Below are 20,441 nucleotides of genomic sequence, written 5' to 3' on the forward strand. Positions count from 1 at the left end.
GGAAGGTGCTGAAAAATAAATACCTTGATATAAAAAGACATTTCCAAACACTTTAAAATGCCACGATAATGCCTTGCAGAAGTAGTAGTTTAAGTGTTTCATGCTTCCATTTTTCCTGTAAATGCAGTTCTCCGCTCCATCTATGTTTCCTAAAATGTGCCATACGTTAGTTCTTGAGGAGTGCTGGTGTGCATGTGGAGCACTATGGCAGACAAAGCCTGCCTTCAACCTACTGATACTGCATGACCAGGCATGAGCTTCCAAGCCATGTTCCTAAATCATGTGCCAAATAGAGAGAATGTTACTAGGCATATCCACATACTTCATGCCAAATCATGCCAGAATGTTTCCCAAATACTGTACCCCATCACCCTAATTTAGCTTACTCAACTAAATGCAAGTAAGTGAATATATGAATCTGAATATGAAAGCTATTGATACTTAATAAGTGTCTTCTCTCTCAGTATAGTATAATATAGGGTAGCATATACAGTATAAAGTACCTCTATACCCACTGCTTAGACTGACAGAATATATACATTTGGAAACTAGTATAAAAAAGCTCTTTGGGTTCACACAGGCTGTGCACATAAATGAAGACTATAGCAAAGAAGTGCTGGTGTGCTGTGGACATAACTCAGGGCAGAACTTTGACAGCATCTGCTGAAGCTCTTTCAAAGCCTCTCTGTGGGATCAGAACTATGATCAAAGTATAGGCTGTAACTGAAGGTCTCTCAGCTCACTAAATGAGGTTGAGGACACAGCCAGGCTTCTGTAGAAGAAATAATTTTATATGCTAATTGGGTGCATCAGTCATCTTTCTGACCCCTATAAAGACTGATTAATGTCAATATTACAGTAACAGACTTAAATGTACAGGTAAGTAGATAATTCAAAGGCAACAGTAATGTTTCTAACAGTGAACAGTGCTTTACTCTTTCTATGCCTCAGATTCTTAAAATGACACAGGTAGTGTAGTGATATCTTCCTATTCCCAATGGTTTTGTGCAGTTATATTGACTTTTTTGAGATATCCTATTCCTACAAGGGCAGATGCTACAAAGAAACTGGTCAGGAAGAGACTTAAGTTACAAGTCAAGTGTCCATGTTGTGGTATGGAAAATCTGATGTAGTCGCTTGTAAATAGTCTGGTAATCTTGACTTGCAAAACTCTAGTAATTTTATCTGTGGATGAAATGGAATTATACAATACTGATGTTAAAGGAAAAGAGAAAGAAGTGAGAAAAATTGTCAGCCTCATTGCTGCAAGTCATATAAGAAGCAAAAGAAAAACAAAGTTGGATTGAGACAACATGGTTTAGTGGCTATATTCGAACACAGAGAAAGAAGGGTGCATTTTTCATAAAACAAGACAACATCAAAGCAGGAAGAACACTGCGGAGAGAAAATGATTGAGAGCTGGTTAGATTTTAACGGGAGAGGATAACAAGGGATTGCATGGAGTTGTGGTAATGCGATGGAAGGGTATATGTGGTAGGTTGAGACTACAGAAAGAAAATGTCTGGCATGAAGTTTGGAAAGCAGATGCACAAGAATGACCACAGATCCATCTGAGAGCTATCTATGTCTTTTCAACAGTTAATGTGGAGCATGATAGCCAATGACAACAAAGATGGGGAACTGACTATGTAAGAAAATGCTGCCTAGTAGCTCATTTTATTGTGTTAGAGTTGGCAGAAGCCCAAAGCTGGTAGTGCTATAAGACACGATGAAATATGAAAAGTTCTGGCAGGCAGTGTAGATAAAACAAGACTGAGGACAACTGGGACTACAGGCCTGATTTAATGAGTCTGGTATGTAGAAGGAAAGAGCCAGACAACAGCAAGAAGGGAACCCACTTGATGAGGTACACTAGAGTACAACAGAAAGTGTAGAAGTTGCTTCTGTGTGGGCAAGCAAATAGTTATGAAAACACCAGTTATTAGGAAAGCTGTTTAAGGAATTCATAAATAAGAATGTGTTTTAAACCCCAGTGATCACTGGCAGCTGGATTCTTCTTACCTAATTTCACTCAACTAAGAATTAATCTTCTATCCTAAAATAGGTACCATAGCCCCCTCTCACATCAATGGAGACAATAGAATACCTTCAAATAGCTGTTAGAGATTCAACCTATCTAAAAATTATTCTATTTTGACAGCTTGAGTTGCCCAGTAAATATTCATATGTCTCCCTGTTGATGTCTCTTTATCTGTACAGGAAATCTAGTTAACTAGCATCCACCAGATACCGAACTGCTCTATGATTAAGTTAAGAAAGATGACTCCTTTCCTAAATTTCATAGGACTGCAATTCATGGTTAAAGTTCTTCTGTTAGTTGTGTTGGTATTAATGTGTGTTGTTAAAGAGATGAAAGAACACCTTAAAACAAGGTTTTCCAATCTGATAGCAAATGACAACGGTAACAAGTTGTTACCACAAGCTCATCTGTGCAATTAGTAATACAACCTGGATTTTGACAAAATCCCTCCCAAGAGGCATGGAAGAAGGGGAGAAGTTAAGGTTACAAGGTACTCTTCTATTATGAAATATAAACAGCTTTAAAAAAGCAAGAAACATAAAATTAGGGAATACATCGTCCGTTTTTAGGGAAGGAGACAACAAGTAGAGACGGAAGGATTGATACAAAACTTTTTGAATGGTTTTAGCAAGCAGCAAGAAAAGATGGTGAGCAATGGTGAAACTGTATCAGTAGGAGGAGCACGTGAATTTCTTGAAATACCATGAACAACTTACAGATCCTGTTTACAACATGCTGGGGGAGCATTCTGACAGATGAGATACAGTAGGTAAGTGCCAAGTGATTCACATTAAAAAGAACCATTTTAGTGACTCACATGGTAACAATCAGGGAAGCAAAGATGTACCATGGTGGATACATCTGCTTATTAAAAAACCTGCTCAATGAGCAGAGACAGAAAGAAAGCAGGATGTTAGGCTGTATTGAGATAAAGACAGAAACTAATGCTGAAAATATTATAAGATTGTTATGTGAAACAGTGATGCATCCTCACTGTGTTCGTGGCATTCAGTTCTGATCACAAAATCTTGATGAGATTAGTCTGGAAAGTGAAATGGTTGGGGAGATGGGCAGTAAAAATTATTAAAGGCAAAGAAAAACTTGTTTATGAACAGAGACAAAGAGGACGGGGACTACAACAGGAGTGCAAACAGGGGCCTGCTTTAGAAAGCCATTACAATTTCAAGGAGAATTCCTGATGCGTGCATAGATGCTGCTGCTTAGATTAGCAAAATCTTGGAAAACAGTGAAAACACTGAAGCTTTAACTACTCAGCATAATTTAAAGAGGAATGATCCCTACTGTGGGTATCTTAACATAAATCAGAATCATCTACTTATTCTTAAAACCAAGAGGAATAGGACTGCAATAGGATTGCTTGTGTACATTAAAAAGCAACCTATTTACAACACAGAAAAAGAAGCACTGCTCTACATTACACGTAAGTATGAACTGATTTCCATGAAGAGACATTGAGGTTTTAGTCTGTCAAGTTTGAAAAAGTTGTATGAATAAATAACACATGTAGTCTACCTAAGTAAAGCTGACTAAAAACAATATGTGAGGCATTTAAGTCTTCAGGCAAAAAAGTACCAGCACACATTACTTAGCAACTGAAACAGGCTGCACAGGTTCAATTACTGTGACTCAGCTAACAAGCAGCAGCTTGCTATCATTGCTTGCAATCACTTCTCTTTCCCCTGCAGTACTTAGTTCCCAAGCAAATGGCAAGTTGAAAGTTAAACTGGGATCATCTGCAACTGGAACATTTTACTACATTATTTATTTCCTCATTTATTTCTCTGGTGACAATCTCAAAACTTCTCCCAAACTTGTCTTGTACTCTTCTTTCCCTCTTCTGAAGCCTCTTTCATCAAGTTACGAGACGCCAAATGCCATGTGACACCATTTTAAAAAATATTTTGAATTCCCGAGTTTGAGCACTCAATTCTGCTGAAAACAAGGTTTTAAACTTGTAACTAAATATGCTGTCATTAGCCAAACATTACATACAGTTTGGCTAAGTCTTCACCCAGGCAATAAGATAAATTCAGGATCTCCTTATACTCTGTGTATTTCTATTTACTTTTCAAATGATATGGCAGTTTGTATAGTACTAGCTGCACTGCTTTTGACTGTCCATCAGCATTATTCCTACGAGGAATATCTGGTTCTCACACCTCTTTTCTGCTCCCTCTGAAATCAATGGCAAAATTTCCTCTGACTTCTTTCAGTAAAAGCCGAAAAGCCAGTAGAGGGAGCACAAATACACAGAAATCATTTTCTGCGGTTCCTATACAAATGATAACGTCTACTATTTTTTCCTATAGTATTTGCACTATTTTTTTTCCCCCGGTCAAAAATACTTTTGGAGTCTTGATCAGGCTCCAACAGATGTAAGGATGTTGTTTGGTGACTCTTCCTGCAGGCCCTGGGACCTCAGCACTCTGTGTGACAGGCACAGGCTGGACCCTGCAAAACTGATCTTGGCAAAATAATGTTTTGTACTTACACAGCACTGCTGGGCAGACCAGCATAATATGGGGCACATCTTTGGCTCTTGGACACAACCAGAGCTCTGCTGACTGATGATCTCTGCCAGCTGATCGTTGCACATGAGCACACAGGTTGGGTGAACCAGTACAATACATCACAACATGACTAAACAGGGACTTTCCACCTTGAACCCCTGCTCATTCAGCAAGCTGCAGCCTTCAGCGGCAATTTGAGCCTTTATGTGAGCCCAGTGCCACTAGCTGTGCAGAGAAAGGTCACACCTCTGTCCCCTCTCTGTCCACTGAGACTACTGTTGGATGTCGCCTGGAAGAGGTTGCTTTGCTGCAGGATTCAGAAAGTGTGTTGCTCTGCAGCTGAGAAGGTCTCAGGGAATAATACAGGATCTCTATCCTCTTCTTTACTTCTAAAATTCAGGGGTTTCAAATGGGATCTCAGGATTGCTGTGCTCTTTGAGAGCTCCCCTCATAAAGGAGGGAAAGATCTAATCTCTTCAGGAGACTGACTCAAAGAGAAACACCCCACACACCCCTAAGAAACCACATGTAAACTGCTGAGTTTCTTCTTCCATTGTCAGGCTTTCCTGTGCTGGAGAACACAGAGCCTGCCCTCCCCTCCATCCTGCTTTGTTTGATACCACGTACATGCAACAATTGCAAAAGCGCTTGCTAGTAGCATAAGTCTGCTCCCATTAAAGAAAAATAGAGTTATATAAATGACAAGTGCTTTGGAAAATGCTACACAGGATAGGATAGAAAAAAGAGTATGTAAACACTTGGATGTGAATCATTTTCAAAACAAGCAAAAAAGTCGTCTTAGAGATTCACTGGCTCTCTACTAAATTTGGGAGGGGGGCGGAAATCATCAGTTTGGAGTTCAGGGAGGCTGAGATTCTCAGAAACATATGAAAGGCTGCTACTGTGACTGGAGGTGTAGGCAGGACTAGCAAACAGACACTATGAGCAATAGGAATGCTGAACTGAATGTTTAAGTGTGCGACATTAAGTGTTAAGTACCTTTTTGGTAATCACATTTGATGTCTTTTCCATCCTCAATTTCCTCTCTTGCAGAGAAAAAAAGGTGGCATTACGAATCTTTGCTCTAAAGACAAAACTAATGCATTTGACTTTAGAGTACTATAAAGAGTACTATAAAAAGAACTATAGAAATCTTTGTGGACCTTGGTGAAGTTGCTGCACCCATCCTGAAGTCTGACACCTACCTGGTGCCTTAACTGAATAATAATTTCCCTAAAAATACTTTCTGTCTGCAAATATAATAATATATATCTATATTATATATAATAATATCTGATTTTCTAGTGAAGAAGACTTTATATTTTTTCTTTCTTTTCTATGCATGTTCCAAAACATTTCAAGCCCCAGTCTAGTAGGTGACTGCTAACCAAGGAACTGAGCTTGACAGGCCAAATGGGCCTCTCCTGTCTCATATTCCTATTGCACTTTCACTGCACAAAAGTTTTCAGCTGGCCCTATATTGACCTTTAGAAGAAAAAAAAAGAGTAACTGGATAACTCCTGAATGTACAAATAAATGATATAATACGACCTTAGAGAATAACTACATATATAGTATAGAAAGAGAGTCCATGAGGAGTAGAAGATTTCTGTGCATGTTTTGATAATCATTCAGGCTACAGACACTTTACCTGCTGGCCTGGTTTGAGCGGTGATAGTGTTATTCCCTGGGTATTGATCACTGGGAGTATCTGGTTGCCGATGACGGTAGCGATGATCTGACCCTGGGCATTGGTCAATAACTGTGGAGTTATCGGCTGCACCTGAAGTCCCTGAGCTCCACCTGCCGCGTGGCTGGAGGGGACTGGGTTAGGCATCAGTGGGATTGTTCCAATAATCTGGAAAAAAAAGACACAAAAATGGGAAAATGCACACATACTATATATACTCGCCACATGTAATTATTTGTTTTATGCATGTTACATCAAACTTGGGTGAAATAAGCACAGAGAAACAGATAGGATGGGTTGAAGGCCTCATCACCATGTTCCTTTTCTGGGGTGATGAGGACTTTCAAGCTCATTTTTTGTGTCACATATCACCTGTAGGCTTTACTAGCATCCACTGTTATCCCCAACAAATCTGCTGTCACTGTCTGAAACGAATGCTGGGCCACGTTCTGGCTCCTGGATGATGCTTTGCTCCCACCTCTCATTTGAACACAGAGTGGAATAGATGCACATACCAGTCCGTTCATCTTGCTTTCTACACCTCATCCGTACAACTGTGATCTTATGGTGCTTATGTAATTTTCCTTGGTCTACTGATGCCTAGTACTCTAGATGACCAGCTATTACTTCCATGTGATCTCAGGAAGGATCAAAGAGATACCGGTGCCTTTCAAGACATGGCTTATTAAGATACGTTCATAAAAATGCAGCTGCTTTTGGATGACAACTAAGTAGTACAACACAACAGTAGGGCTGGTGTTAGATAAAACATTCTAGCTAACATTTCTGGGGCAAGTACTTGCAGAAAGAGACACTTGTGACGTCTCAGACTTGACAATACAGTGATTTCCTAAAATGTGAACATGCCTGTAAAACTTATATTAGGATGAGATGTCAAACAGATGCTGTAAGAAAGCTTGTCAGTCAATAAGCTGCTAGGCTGAAGAAAGTTACGGTGTTGGAAGAGTCTTTTTACACGCATTAGAGCATCTGAAACAAACTTCTGATGAAACTTTGGAATAAACACAAACTTTTTGGTTGGTTGGTTTTGCAAACAACAACCGATGAAGCTACAGTCACAGGATTATTGCATCAGGAAAAGTAAAAAACCCAGCAGTACACATCTCTATTTCCTTCACCACATCTCTGACTTTATCGTAGCGCCCCAGAAAGCATCTATCCCATTGTAAGGCTTCCAGTCTTCTCTCTCCAGAAGCCTTGCTTCCTCCTCTTTATCCTCAGCATCCACCACACTGCATGTCCTTTTGTCCCCCACTAGTAGGATCCCAGTGGCCCTTATCACATTCATTGGCTAGTGTAGATCTTCTTGGTTGCTGAGAAATAGGGTCTCTAAAATGATATCTCTGAAGATACCACTTAAGTTCTTCTTATTAAAAGCTAGACAGATCAATAAAGATTATTATCCCCGTTTTGCAGACCAGGAAAGTGGAGCATGATGGAACATATTCAAGCAGGTTGTGAGTTAGCCTTCTAAGCTGGAACTTCTCCAAGGTTCTCTCTGCAGATCAAATACTTCTATTTCTTTTTAAGGTGTCCCTAGCTGAACTGCAGCTGCTTTGCTGTCCATGTGAGAAGATGGTTGTTCACTGAGGAGGGAGACATTTATTTAAATCATTATCAGATTTCAGAATGCTCTCTAAAATCTCACTTTCAGCATGAATTAAATGTGACTTTCGCACAGTGCGACACATAAATTTCTCCCAGTTTTTGGCAACCTAAACTAATTATGGGTCACAAATATATTCTTTCACTTTTAACGTATCACACCAAACACAAGGAATAATCCTTTTTAATTTTATCAGCAGAAACATAGCAAAGGCCTCTCCTTCCTTTGCCATGTCAGTAAAGGACATGACCTTGGAGTGTCATTACTCCAATGTAACTTTTAACTATCAAGGTCCTAATCCCAGCAAAGCAAAAAATGCTGCGCTGGTGTTATCAGTAATAGAAATGTTTGCATTCACATTTAAAATGCATTTCTTGGACTGCAGTTGGACATTTCATAGAATGACAATGCTGAAGTGGACAGTTTGTAAGGTCAGAAGCAGAAGGCTATCTATATGTATTAATGTGTGTCACACGCCATTCAGTACATGGCATGCTGTACATGCACACAGCCAGAAATGGAGCAGGGGAGACACAGCTGGGAGAGCTCTTCCACAAGGACAAATGAACAAATGCTCTCAGGGTGTTACCATAGGAGCCAAGGGTAAACCTGAATGGGAAACAGTTTTTCCACTTTCTGAAACTTACTGAGGTTTCAAGATTTTATTGTTTTGTTTTTTTTTTTTTCATTTTATACCAAAACAAAGTAAAATCTTTGGTTGAAAAAAACAAAAGACAGGCACTTGTTCTAGTTAACCAACAGGGCTGCTCTTTATGGCATGTATCTTTGATTCAAGTTTCCTCTTTCAAGTTCTCCCTTCCCCAAGTACCCTCTCTGAAATGCCCTAACAGCTCCCTGATTCACACACATGGAGTAGTACTGAAACTGGATCTCCTCCTCAAACCTTGTGTCACTATCCTGATGCTGAGCCAGATCCCTCTTCCTCTAACTTTGGTATGAAATTTCACCCTGGGCCTTGCTAATCTGTCCTGTTAAAGTATCATAAAGGCTGGCACTTGGTCAAGGTAATTTACGGTTTCGATACATTTAAATTTTCTAAAGAAATAAAACAAGACCATGCTACAGGCTTGAGACACTGGTGTGCCGCAGTACAGAGTATTTAACTGCCAGTGGTTTTCCATGTGTTGAGGCATTGGTCCTTCCTAGCAAATGCTGCTATTTCGGATTATAGTCAAGGAATATGTACAGTTCAGGAATAACATGTGACAGGGACTTATCCCACAAGATGCTTACAGAATCACACAATCATAGTATGGTTTGAGTTGGAAGGGCCCTTTTAAAGCTCATCTAGCTCCAAACCCCCTGCCACGGGGAATGCACCAAGCCCCTGTGTCCAACCTGGCCTTGAACACTGCCAGGGATGGGGCAGCTACAGCTTCTCTGAGACACAGCAGAGGCTTCTTACTCTGTCAATGTTTGGACTCAAATTCATAAGCGATCCCACCTGTCAAACACCTGGTTGTATCTCTGGGAGGTACAGGTTCCAGATGTAAGCACAAACTGTAGTGCAGATATGACACTGGAAATAGTACCGAGGTATTTTGTGTAAGTTCAGGCCCCAGCTTTTTTTACAGAGACATGGGTTTGGTCCACCACTAATTAAAACACCAAGACTGTAACTGTGACCCTGCACAAGTGATAGAGTGTTGTGAGAAGCCTTGGTGGATTCAGACTTGCACTTCAAGTATTCAATAGGATTCTTTCATTTTGTTTATGCATTACTAGATACATCAGTTGCATCTTGAGGGTCTTAGAGAGCAGTGTTTATAGATGTTAATTTAGGTTTTCATGTTTCCCAATGTTAACTAAATTTTTAAAATGGGTATTTGTTTCTACATTCAAAAGGACAGCCAGGGTGATTTTTAAGAGCATCTGAATATTTTCCATTGATTTATCTGTTAATGTAGCATCCTAGGCTTTCAAGATATCTAAGATCAGGCCTCTCAAATCTTACAACTGCCTTTGCAAAGACAACTTCCACTATTAAGTGTTATTTATATGAGATACAGTTGTAAGGCTTGGCTTGCACAGGAAGTTAATTTGTTGATCTGCTCCTACATACCATCTGTGGGCTCAGTGGTCTTTGCTTACATAGTCCTGCAAACTGTAAATTCATCTGCAATGAAAGAATAAGCACACAATCAAAGTGAAGGTAAAATCCCAAGTAATGGAGCTGACCATGAAGGGGAAACAATCCAAGCCCTCTGCATATCAACTGTATCTGTGTTACCCCCAGTGACAGGGTAATGTCCTAGCACTGATGAAATGCTAGTCACTGTTGTACTGTTAAACAGATTTTGGTTCCTTGCCTTGCTCAGTAAAGGTTTCTTCTTAGAAAGGAAATAGAAACATCTGATCCCTTAAAAATGATCCCTTAACGGATCTTTAAGAAAGAATAACATTAAAAAATACCCATTCTTATCCTTTCTTGACTGACAACACATCTTCATATTTAATTGCCTTTGTGGGTTACTTTGCTGTAACTCACAGGCTGAACCTGAAGGCAGAAGCTGAGCAATTGCTCAGAACTTCTGGAGATAAATGCCTAACTGTAGGTCCATTTGTGCTGTAGGTGTAAAAACCAGATTTTGCATAACTGTATGAAGGACTAATTGATGATTTCCCAGCAGTGACGCCTTCCTTGTGGCTCCTAATAAACCAATGGCACCAAAACACCAATGTGTTTTGACATTAGGTGAAGTTCCTATGATACTCTAAAATAAAGCACACAACTGTTTTTTATTGAGTTCTTCTCCCTCTCCCCTCATGAAAAACAGGGACGCTGCCCTGCTTCATTGTTTTCTTAGCACAACCAAAGGAATCTTACTGCAGCCAAATGGATGGTTCAACAACTGCCTTTGTTTCTGCTGTGAAAAGGCTAAGTAAAATCAAAGACTCACTGCACTAGGTTGTTTCTACTATCAGCCTGGGCTGACATAAAGCAAATAGGCCCATTTCATCTTTATAGTCTTTAATTATAAGAAGGAAATGGGTTTTTTTCAGTAGTACAATCAAAATGAAAGTATCTGATTTTATCAGTGTTGCAGCCCTTTAAATATTGAAGGTTAATTATTCAGTTTTGAACAACAGAAGAACAACGTAAAAATAAAATAGAAAAAAACCAGGAAAAAAGTAAAAGGAGCAACAGAAAAATTGTTCAGTGAAATGAGGCAAACCACCATATATACATAAGCTAATTTAACATCTCAAACTGTGAAGAGAATGCATGGAAGTTTTATGCCTCTGTAGCGAGCCAAAAGATCACTGAGTGAATGTTTGCTGATTTACATATGCTTCAATCATCTTCATTTTCTAGTCCTCAGAATATAATCTGAAATAAAAGCTCACTTTGGGTGCCCCTTTCTTCATCATACACATATATACACACAACATATAAATTATAAACACACTTTTTTTATATATATATATATATGATTTATTATCTACCAAGATCAATAAACTCGGCTATTTATATACACTATACTATATATACTACCAATCTACACACTGAAAAACTGGGAGCATTAATACAAGCTCCATTTGCAGACTACTTCTGAAAGAAATGCTGCTCCATCTCATTCTTTGGAGGAACAACAAAATCGTTCTTCAGCCTCAAGACAGGATGAGGCTAAGGCTGCCTGTGTCTTTCAAAGTAAAAGCAGTATTAATTTATGTAAAGCTTGCAAATTTCCTTTGCTGCATTATACTTCCTGATGAGAACTCAAAAAAAAATATGGCACAACAAAATGCTATTATGAGAACAAGGCATCAAACAGTGATACTGAAAAAGGCACCTATGAAACTGTACTTCTGAGCCACCGTTTCATCCAAGGAATTATAATTTTGAAGGTTAAGTATTGTTCATAGATCATACAATATACTGGATGGCATTATGGTTTGTAAGCATCATAATAGAACATTGAGTCTGACATTCTGCCTAACTTCCTCAGTGCTTTATTTGTTAGAAAATAGTGTTTGTATACTAACATCAAACTATACAGGAGTTTATTTGTCATCACTGTAGGAATTATGTGGTGAAATTTGTCTCAAGCAAATAGTGTTATGTTCTGTTAGCAGGGGCATGTATACAGGCATGAAAAAGAATGTCCCTCTTATGAACATCCTGAATAACACAACATAACATTTTCTCATTAGAAAAACCTAAAGATACATAAATACCAAATTAAAGATTAAAATTTATAGTGATTGTCTGTTGAATTGTTCTTTCTAAGCAATCTACATAGCAAATTTAGCTTCCTCTTAAAGTCAAGAATTAAGTCAGACATAAGGACCCTCAGAGGTCCCAGTTCTTTGAGTTGAGCAAAGCAACTGTTGATTTTAATTAGATTTAGAGGTCCCAAGCATTTCTGAAAATCACCTAGCTAGATTCTTGTGAAAGTGTTCATTATTTAGAATTATTTCATGGATGACTTGTATAAAATATATTAGCAATATTTTTGTTTGTGGCAGCAACAGATCCCTGATACTGTGTATGACAAAAGAGCCAAAACTGTCGTAACAGAATTGTTATGACAAACCAGCCATAATTTCTAATAATGTTTGATGATCACAAAAAGAAATCACAACTTACTGGTTTCAGCATTTGACTGCTTGTCTCCCAAAGCACAAACAGCTTTCCTGATTGCTGTGCAGATCTTTTTAGGGTGTATACAAGCAAATACACTTTTGGATGTGTGGTTTTGATATCTTTCTGTAAATACTCTTGAAAACAAAAATGGTTTGGTTTTCATTTTCTCAGGAAGTCAAATACGTATTCATTTTCTCAGGAAATAAATACAAAGCAACTCAGGCACCAGCATGAATTTCTGGATTTAATTACAACAGAAATACTTCGGTAAATACACATTTGCCTCTACTCTCTTTTCATGCAGGCTGAGATTTTCATAGTTGCCTACAGAAGTGTCACTGATACCTGACTTCTCTGAAGATTTCAAGTATCAAGCATCTCAGAGACAAAAATTCTTGCTCTGAAATAAAATTTTTCAAGCTTTGCAAGCTTTGGATATGAGCTGCATCTGCAAACCCTACCATTACTTTGTGTCTTTAGATTACAAACCATTTAGAAGAAGGATTGTCTCTTTTGGGCATTAATACAATATAAATATATACTTTTACTTCTCCCTCATAGCATAAAGAGTGGACTTGCTTTTAGCTGTATCAGAATCTACCATACTGGCCATACAGCAGAAGCAAATGTAGGCATCCCTGCACTTTGCAATACATGCCATGCTGAGCCATTCAAGGCTAGCTTGGGAAACAAATTGCCCTTTCTCAGCAAGCCTAATTAGGCCCAGCACAATGTGTGCCAAGGTAATTAGGTTGCTTCCATGCTACGGTGACATTATCTGCTTGTTTAGAAGTAGCTTTGCTACTTGGTGTTGTATTGCACTGTACTGGCCTACTACAGAGATGCTATCTAGAGGTCAAGAGCCAGAATAAGGCAGGGTTTAGTAATTGCTCTTTGATCCTGTGGTTTTTAAACAAGAGCTGCTATTGAGACAATCTTGCGTAAATATGAACAAGATAACGTTCTGTACTGCCACAACAGCGCTCACTGAAACAGTGCTGGTTTCATTTTTCAAGTTGTTATATTACTCTTTTAAAAAAGGGATCTTGCACATTCCTGTCAATGTATCTGGGTGAGCAGGAGAATTTCTGGTGCTCCAGTTTGATTTCTTTCTCTTGGTTACTCCTTTCAACTTGTTTTGTATGGACAAGCAGCTCGGTTAAGGAGATGGCATGCTCATAACTGCCTTCAGTAGGCACTCACTGCTGTCACTGCTTCATCTTGTGATGCCATTCCTGAGAAAGTTATTCCAGCAGAAGTATCCACTTGCAAATATATGTTAAATTTAGAATCCTCAGAGTTATTTTTCTTTTTAATTTTCATTGATGAATTTTCCTTGTTCAATGATAATTTTCATTGTTTCCTGAGAAAACAGAAGTGTATTCTGGACAAATGACTTTGAAGGCTTAATGATGTTTTATTCTAGCCTTGCCCTGTCTGTTTAGAATACCAATATATGTTTTCTTGGACACTTCCCCATGATAAACTGGGCTGAAATCATTAACCATCAAATAATCCTCAGATACAATCTTTAGGACCACAGCTCTTTAATTAGATTACAGGTCAAAGAATTTCTAGGCCATCAATATATTCTTGAATAATCTCCTCTCATTTTCTATCCAATTACATACACTATATAAAATATTTACCAGAGATCACCAGATATCTCAGTCAGTAACTCTTACAGGTGAACTCAGTCAGGCATGCTGATTCATTCAATCATTTCAAGATTTAGCCAAAATTCATTACAAGAACGCTAATAGATATTGCAATGAATTGGTAGCAACGATACTCAACATTGTTATACATTGTTATACATTGTTATACATTGTTATACAATCAATACATTGTTATACATTGTTATACATTGTTATACAATCAGATATTGTTATACATGTATGTACATGTATGTATACATGTATGTATACATGTATGTATATACATGTATGTATATACATATACAATCAGATATGTTATACATTGTTATACAATCAGATTTCTCCAAATACTGTTAGAAATCTTGAACTTGCTTCCCAGATGCAATGACTATGGATGATGACACAGTAGTTGTCTGTCAACCCATCACTTCAACATTGCACTTGTGCAACAAGACATTCTTTTAAATAAAGTCATGTCGTGCTTCAGCTGGTGTTTCTATGATTTTAGATGATCTGGACTTTAGTTAATATAAAAGATAAAACTGTTGGTCTTATTAATTAAGAATTACAAATTTTAACATGATAATCTACAAAAGCTCAAGGCAAGGCTGAGGTGAATCACTGTGCAAACCTGGCCAGGCAAATGTGCTACTGAAACACTTTTACAATGCATGCATTTCTTCAACAAGTGATTTTCAGACTACTGAGAATGAACCACAATGCTGATCACCAGTATGACTATGGTGGAACAAACCATTCTAGATTACTTCCCTACCATGGATCGTCACTATGGAAACCAATATTCCAGTCTATAAAATGGAACTTTGTTATAATGCAGCACAATTATGTGGATGTTCAGGTGAAGAAGGAAAAATTCCTTTCACCGAAAGGAGGTGGGAAAATTTAGGTGGTTTATATGCAAGTGCTTGGATGGAAAACGATGATGACTCCAAGTCTCTAGATATCAATCTCGAGGAAAAAAATCCTTCCTGAGATCAAATATAACTTCCTTTTGTCACAAAATCACCAGAAAAGAGTTGATTGTTCATTTCAGTACCAAGGCCTCCTCCAAAATTTGCCAACCAAATGTAGCCAGACTTGGTCCTTCTTACCTTGTGAAATTTGGTATGGCTGCTGGTTCAGTGTCCTGCTCTGCCAATCAGTTCACCTTTGGAATGTCACTAAAATTCCAGTCCTCTATTCAATCATCTGTAATGCGTTTACATAAATACTATTTATCTTCCTGCCAGTACTCCTATGAGCCTTAAGTAATTTTTGTAAGCCTACTTTAGAGCTATCAAGAAAAGATAGCATATAAAGATAGGGGGGGTTATGTCAAAGGTGGCTGTCTCACTGAAAATACCCTCAGCTGGTTCTTTTCTTGAGTGTTAGTAGCTGGAGTATATGCTTCACTGCATGGAAGTGCAATGGCTAAAGCATCTCACATTATCAAATGCATCATTAATCCATTTCACCTGAGCTGACAGATAGAAGGGAAAGAAAGGTGTTCTGCTCACATCTTAACAACTTGACTTCAATTTCCACTCTGGCCACCACCTGATAAAAATCACAGTAACAATAAGTTCTGTAATACAGATACTTAGTATGTGTGATGGTATCTACCACAAATGACTGGTCCTAGCACCTCTTTCAGGACAAAACATGCTCCTGATGCAATGGCATGTAACTCAGGAGGTAACTGTCTGTAGATTTGGAGATGAATATCCAGCATTCAGTCACTACTCTATTTCCCTTGGCCAAAATACATTTGTTTGTGGTAGTTTACATGCAGATTTGAGTCCCTCTCAGGGCTATCAATTTATTTTTGTGTATTCAAGATGTCCCCAACAAAGTAAATACTCCAAACCTGACAGTTAAATCTAACCAAATTATTCTCAAATTTGGGGAAGATATAGCAGAAGACAGCGTTATATGAATCTGTAAGGAGAACATGCTGCTTAATTATCAGTTTCATTCAGGGCTCGTCTGTAAGTTTGCTTAAGAAGAGTTCTTTAACTATGATTTACTTATTAAAAGCAACAATGGACCCAAGGTAATCCCATCACCTACATCAACCTAAATGTAACCCCAGCACTTTAACAACCTAAACCCTACATTGTTACTGTACTGATGCAACATGCTCCTGACAGAGACAGGCATAATGAAATTTCTCTGTATGTATTTTGATATGAATTCAAATTACTTCATCTTTCTCTTCTGCTGGCAGCAGAACCCCTACCCTTGAGGCCAGTTCTGTGGAAGGTGGAGGATCACAGACACTTTGTACCTTTTCTATCCTTGCATGTTTGTCTCTGTATCAGTCCTAAAAAGATTTCCTTTTCAACTGTGACCTGCAGAGGACCAAAGGCGAGGAGCTCCTTTACCTTCTTGCCTCTAGTGGAAGGGGAGGATAGGAGCAGAGATCAGCTCTGTCCAGGATCTCTTCTCCAGCTGTGCATTTGTCACTTGTTTTACACTTAGATTTTAAGTTATTTTGGGCAGGCTATTGGTTTTCTTTCTGTGTTAGAGCGAGGCCTTAGCACAGTATTCCAGTCATGATTACAGTGGTGCTGTAGACGATAAATAGCAGCAATCATATTTGTTACTAAAAGAAAAGAAAAGCTACATTATGTAATATTCTCATACTTCCTCAGTTAAGATAACTGAAGACTGTGATGTGCTCTATTAAGACTTGCAAATGGGATAATATTGCTACACTTTCTGGTAAAGTTTACCAGGATTACAGGTTCCCAAGGGAAGAACTAAGGGGGTGCTACTTTACCTTCATCAGTACTGAAACACTCCTAATACAAAAGGAAAATACATGAAGCTCATTTTGCACACTGTGGAGGATGTTTAAGAACATGGCTACAAGCTGGGGGAAAAATGAAACGATAATGCTAGGAGAGACCCTTATTTTAGCCATTTCCCTAGAGCTATTGGTTTGCACAACTTAACTCTTGTACTTGTGGCAGCTGTGGTGTCAGTGGACCTTAATGAGGTGCACTGGATAAACAGAACCTTCCTGAGTTCAGAGGACATCATCCACAGTTATAGCTACAGCCTTTCTCTTCTCCTGCTACCTCAGATGTTCCTCCCCAGGAACACCAGAGCACTTCCACAGCTTGGCTTTGCCAGTCCTCACTTAGAATCGGAGAATCACTTAGGTTGGAAAAGACCTTTAAGATCGAGTCCAACTGTAAACCTAACACTGCCAAGCCCACCAGATTAAGCCTCTCTCTCCTGGAATGTAATGCCTTAATGTGGAAATGATCCAAATGAAGGAAGAAGGCTCCTTATGGAGTGATGTACGGTACTCACTGCCTGAAAGAACTGGACAACCTAACCACAGACTTCTTTAGTATCTGAAAGTTTAGAAGTATTACTAAAGACTATCAGATGTTGCTTCCCTCATTCAGGCTTTGCCTTACTTTGAGTAGTCTCCCTGATGCCAACCCATGGAGCCAGGTTTTAGTTAGTATGACTAAAAATGGTGGAATCTCTTGTAAGGAGAACAAAGTTGATCTCAAAGGAGGAAATAGCAAACTGAAATTTAGTTTTAAGTATTGTCAAAATGCATATTGCACAAATGTCCTTGTAATGCATTTTTTTAAAAACAATGGAGTCTCAGCAATATGAACCCTCTGTAAAGCACTTATTAAATCTTGGAGCAACAGTGGAGAAGACTCCCTGGTGTATGTGAATTACAGCACAAGAGGATGAGTGAAGTGCAAATGCCACAGTATAATTCGTATATGGAACATTTTAATTGTGGGTAATGGCAGATTTTCAGTTTTATAAGTCAAGGAATTGTGCTCATTTCTGAGACAGAACGGAATATATTAACTGCCCTGGAAACAGTATCAATATTTCTTCCTGTGCAGAGCACAGCACAGTAAAATGCATTAAAAGATGAAAGCTCTTTGATCCTTTTGAATACTTAAAGATACCAGAACAGTGCCAATAAGTTTTGAGGAAGAGGCTAGGCAGAAAAGAAATATTATTAATTGCCAAGATAGCACAATATCCCAAAAGAGTGGCACTGAGTGTACTAAGGACTACAAAATATTTACTGTTCTACCTCACTGAGTCTCTCAGGACACAATGGATTCCTTTTTTCTCCTCCATTCAGGTGAAGTCATTAGCATGCAAACATATTTGATCTTGACATACACAATAGCTCTATCTTTTTAGCCCCCAATATTAGGGGAAGAAAACTGTCTGGGGTTATATCACAGTGTAGATCTTATGAGTCAGGAGCAGACTGAATAACTGGAATCCCAGAAGTCATTTACAAGAGCCATTGAGCTTCACTCAATAGCCTGCTGGTTCTACTGCACTCAATGGTCTGCCATGGTGCTGCTTCCAATTGCCAGGTAATATTATCTAGGAAGATTTCAGCTCTTGGCTTCTCATTCATTGATAATAATGCCAATTATCTGCAGACTCCAATTCAGTTTGGAGCGACGTTTGCATAATATTATCAGGCTTCTCTCTGACTTGACTTCCACTAATAAAAATCAGAAGTAAATCCACTGACCTGAATGCAATGGCCCCTGGGACTTGAACATGGCACAGCCTGATGTTTGGGTCTAGCTGCAGCCCGTAATTCTTTTTAAATTATAAATGTCTCAGGCTAGCATGTACCCTGCACAGCATAGCTCTGGTTTTGACTGGTTATCTCAGGCTTTGGTTTCAGCTGAAGCTAGAAAAAATGTAGGGATTCCCTCTCTTTTTCCCTGTTCATACAGAACCCATTTTGCCCAATGGAGCAGCCCCATGTCAACTCATGAGTTGCTCTGGAAAGAAAGTGGGAAATTATGTTTATTTTTGTTTTCACTTCAAAATGGAACTTCAGCTAAATTTGAAATTAAATACAAATCTGAAAAAAACTGTTTGGGGTTGATTGAGCCATTCTGATCAAAACTGAAAAATTTTATTTTCCTTTTAACCCTTCTAAACTTGAAAAAGCCTCCACTAAATTTTCAAACAGAACATGTAAAAATGAGACACTTAAATCTTACCCAGACACTGTACTTAAAATTTTTACTGAGCAAAATTTGTCAAAATGACACATTTGTATTTAGATTAAATGCCATTTTTCCGTCAGAAGTCAGCAATGAAAAAAGTGTCATTTAGTTCTGCTCGCAATGCTGCAGAATTTATACTAAAAGATTGATAAATGAGATAGTAAAATGTAATTATACCTCACTCTTTAACATAGGTTCAAATGTAACACTAGAATCCTGAGGGATGCCTCTGGATACATCATAATTTCCTTCTCTAGAGCCTGTTGCTTTCATTGCTGATATGGTCTCCAAAAGCATTTGCACTCAGGCAGGCTCCAAGAGCTCAGAAGCCTGATGTGCTAGGGACTGGAGAAAGAAAAGGTTGAGGTAGTCCCATTTTGAAAAGGGAGAGCTTTTAACAGGGAGTCTTTTTTAACCTCTTGGGACATGGACAACCTGGCCCCCAGTTGCTGCTCAGCAAGGGAAAAGGTAAAAGAGTGTCCCCTTGCTCTGAAAATGCTTGCGTGCATTTCTCACCCATTGCCCTATCCTCAACGATGCTTGGAAAACTCAGTGATGTCTAACATGATAGTTAAGAGACTCTGTGCATCTACCAGGCTCTCCTTCCTGCCTTCCCCTTCCCCTTCAACCCTCCCCCAAAAGCAAAGGAACCCATTTCTCAGATTAAAAAGAAAGTTCATCCAGGCTCAACGTGCATAACATTTGTCACCCAGGCTGCTTCGCTCAGAAATGAAAACGTAAAGATGTGTAAACAACAAAGAACCTCAAAAAAGAAATGAGCATCTAAAAAAAAAAATAAAAAGAAGTTATCAAATATGCATTGGTTTATCACAGTCAAGTTTCATGATTCAAACCTGATTCATATATATTTTATGAAGAGAATATCCATTGTGGTGGCAAAATTAAATGTATTTTGAAACTTGTATGTGACATTTATCTATCTGCTCTATCAGAAAAAAGTTGTCATATTCATTCAGACATATATTACTTTTTCAATTTCCTGTCAGTAATGTTTTTTTAATGTTCTTTAGGGTGAGACCACAGGATTTCTCATTTCTCACAACAAAGACCATAACTCATTAGAATTATGTTGATGAGTTTATACCTAAAAAAGTTGCATCACTTTATTCGAGGTGAACAGTTTGCACTCTTACCCATGAAAATCGTGGCTTTCTTCCTTTGTTTTTGTTTTTCTTTTTAGATACAGAGTCAGTTAGAGAATTGTTGGCTCCTTTTTTTCCTTCTTTTACAGAAG

General features: G+C 38.5%; 1 protein-coding gene across 1 annotated transcript in view; it reads right to left on the bottom strand.

The window, feature by feature from the left end:
* The window catches only part of POU6F2 (POU class 6 homeobox 2), a 302,801-nt gene that overhangs the window by 17,537 nt on the left and 264,823 nt on the right, over positions 1-20,441 (bottom strand). Inside the window, exon 7 of the mRNA XM_030487466.1 lies at positions 6,224-6,430. Coding sequence (XP_030343326.1) covers positions 6,224-6,430 — 207 coding nt within the window. The remainder of the gene's footprint in view (positions 1-6,223; positions 6,431-20,441) is intronic.

The sequence above is a fragment of the Strigops habroptila genome, chromosome 1 (genome assembly GCF_004027225.2).
Source record: "Strigops habroptila isolate Jane chromosome 1, bStrHab1.2.pri, whole genome shotgun sequence".
Lineage (NCBI taxonomy): Eukaryota > Metazoa > Chordata > Aves > Psittaciformes > Psittacidae > Strigops > Strigops habroptila.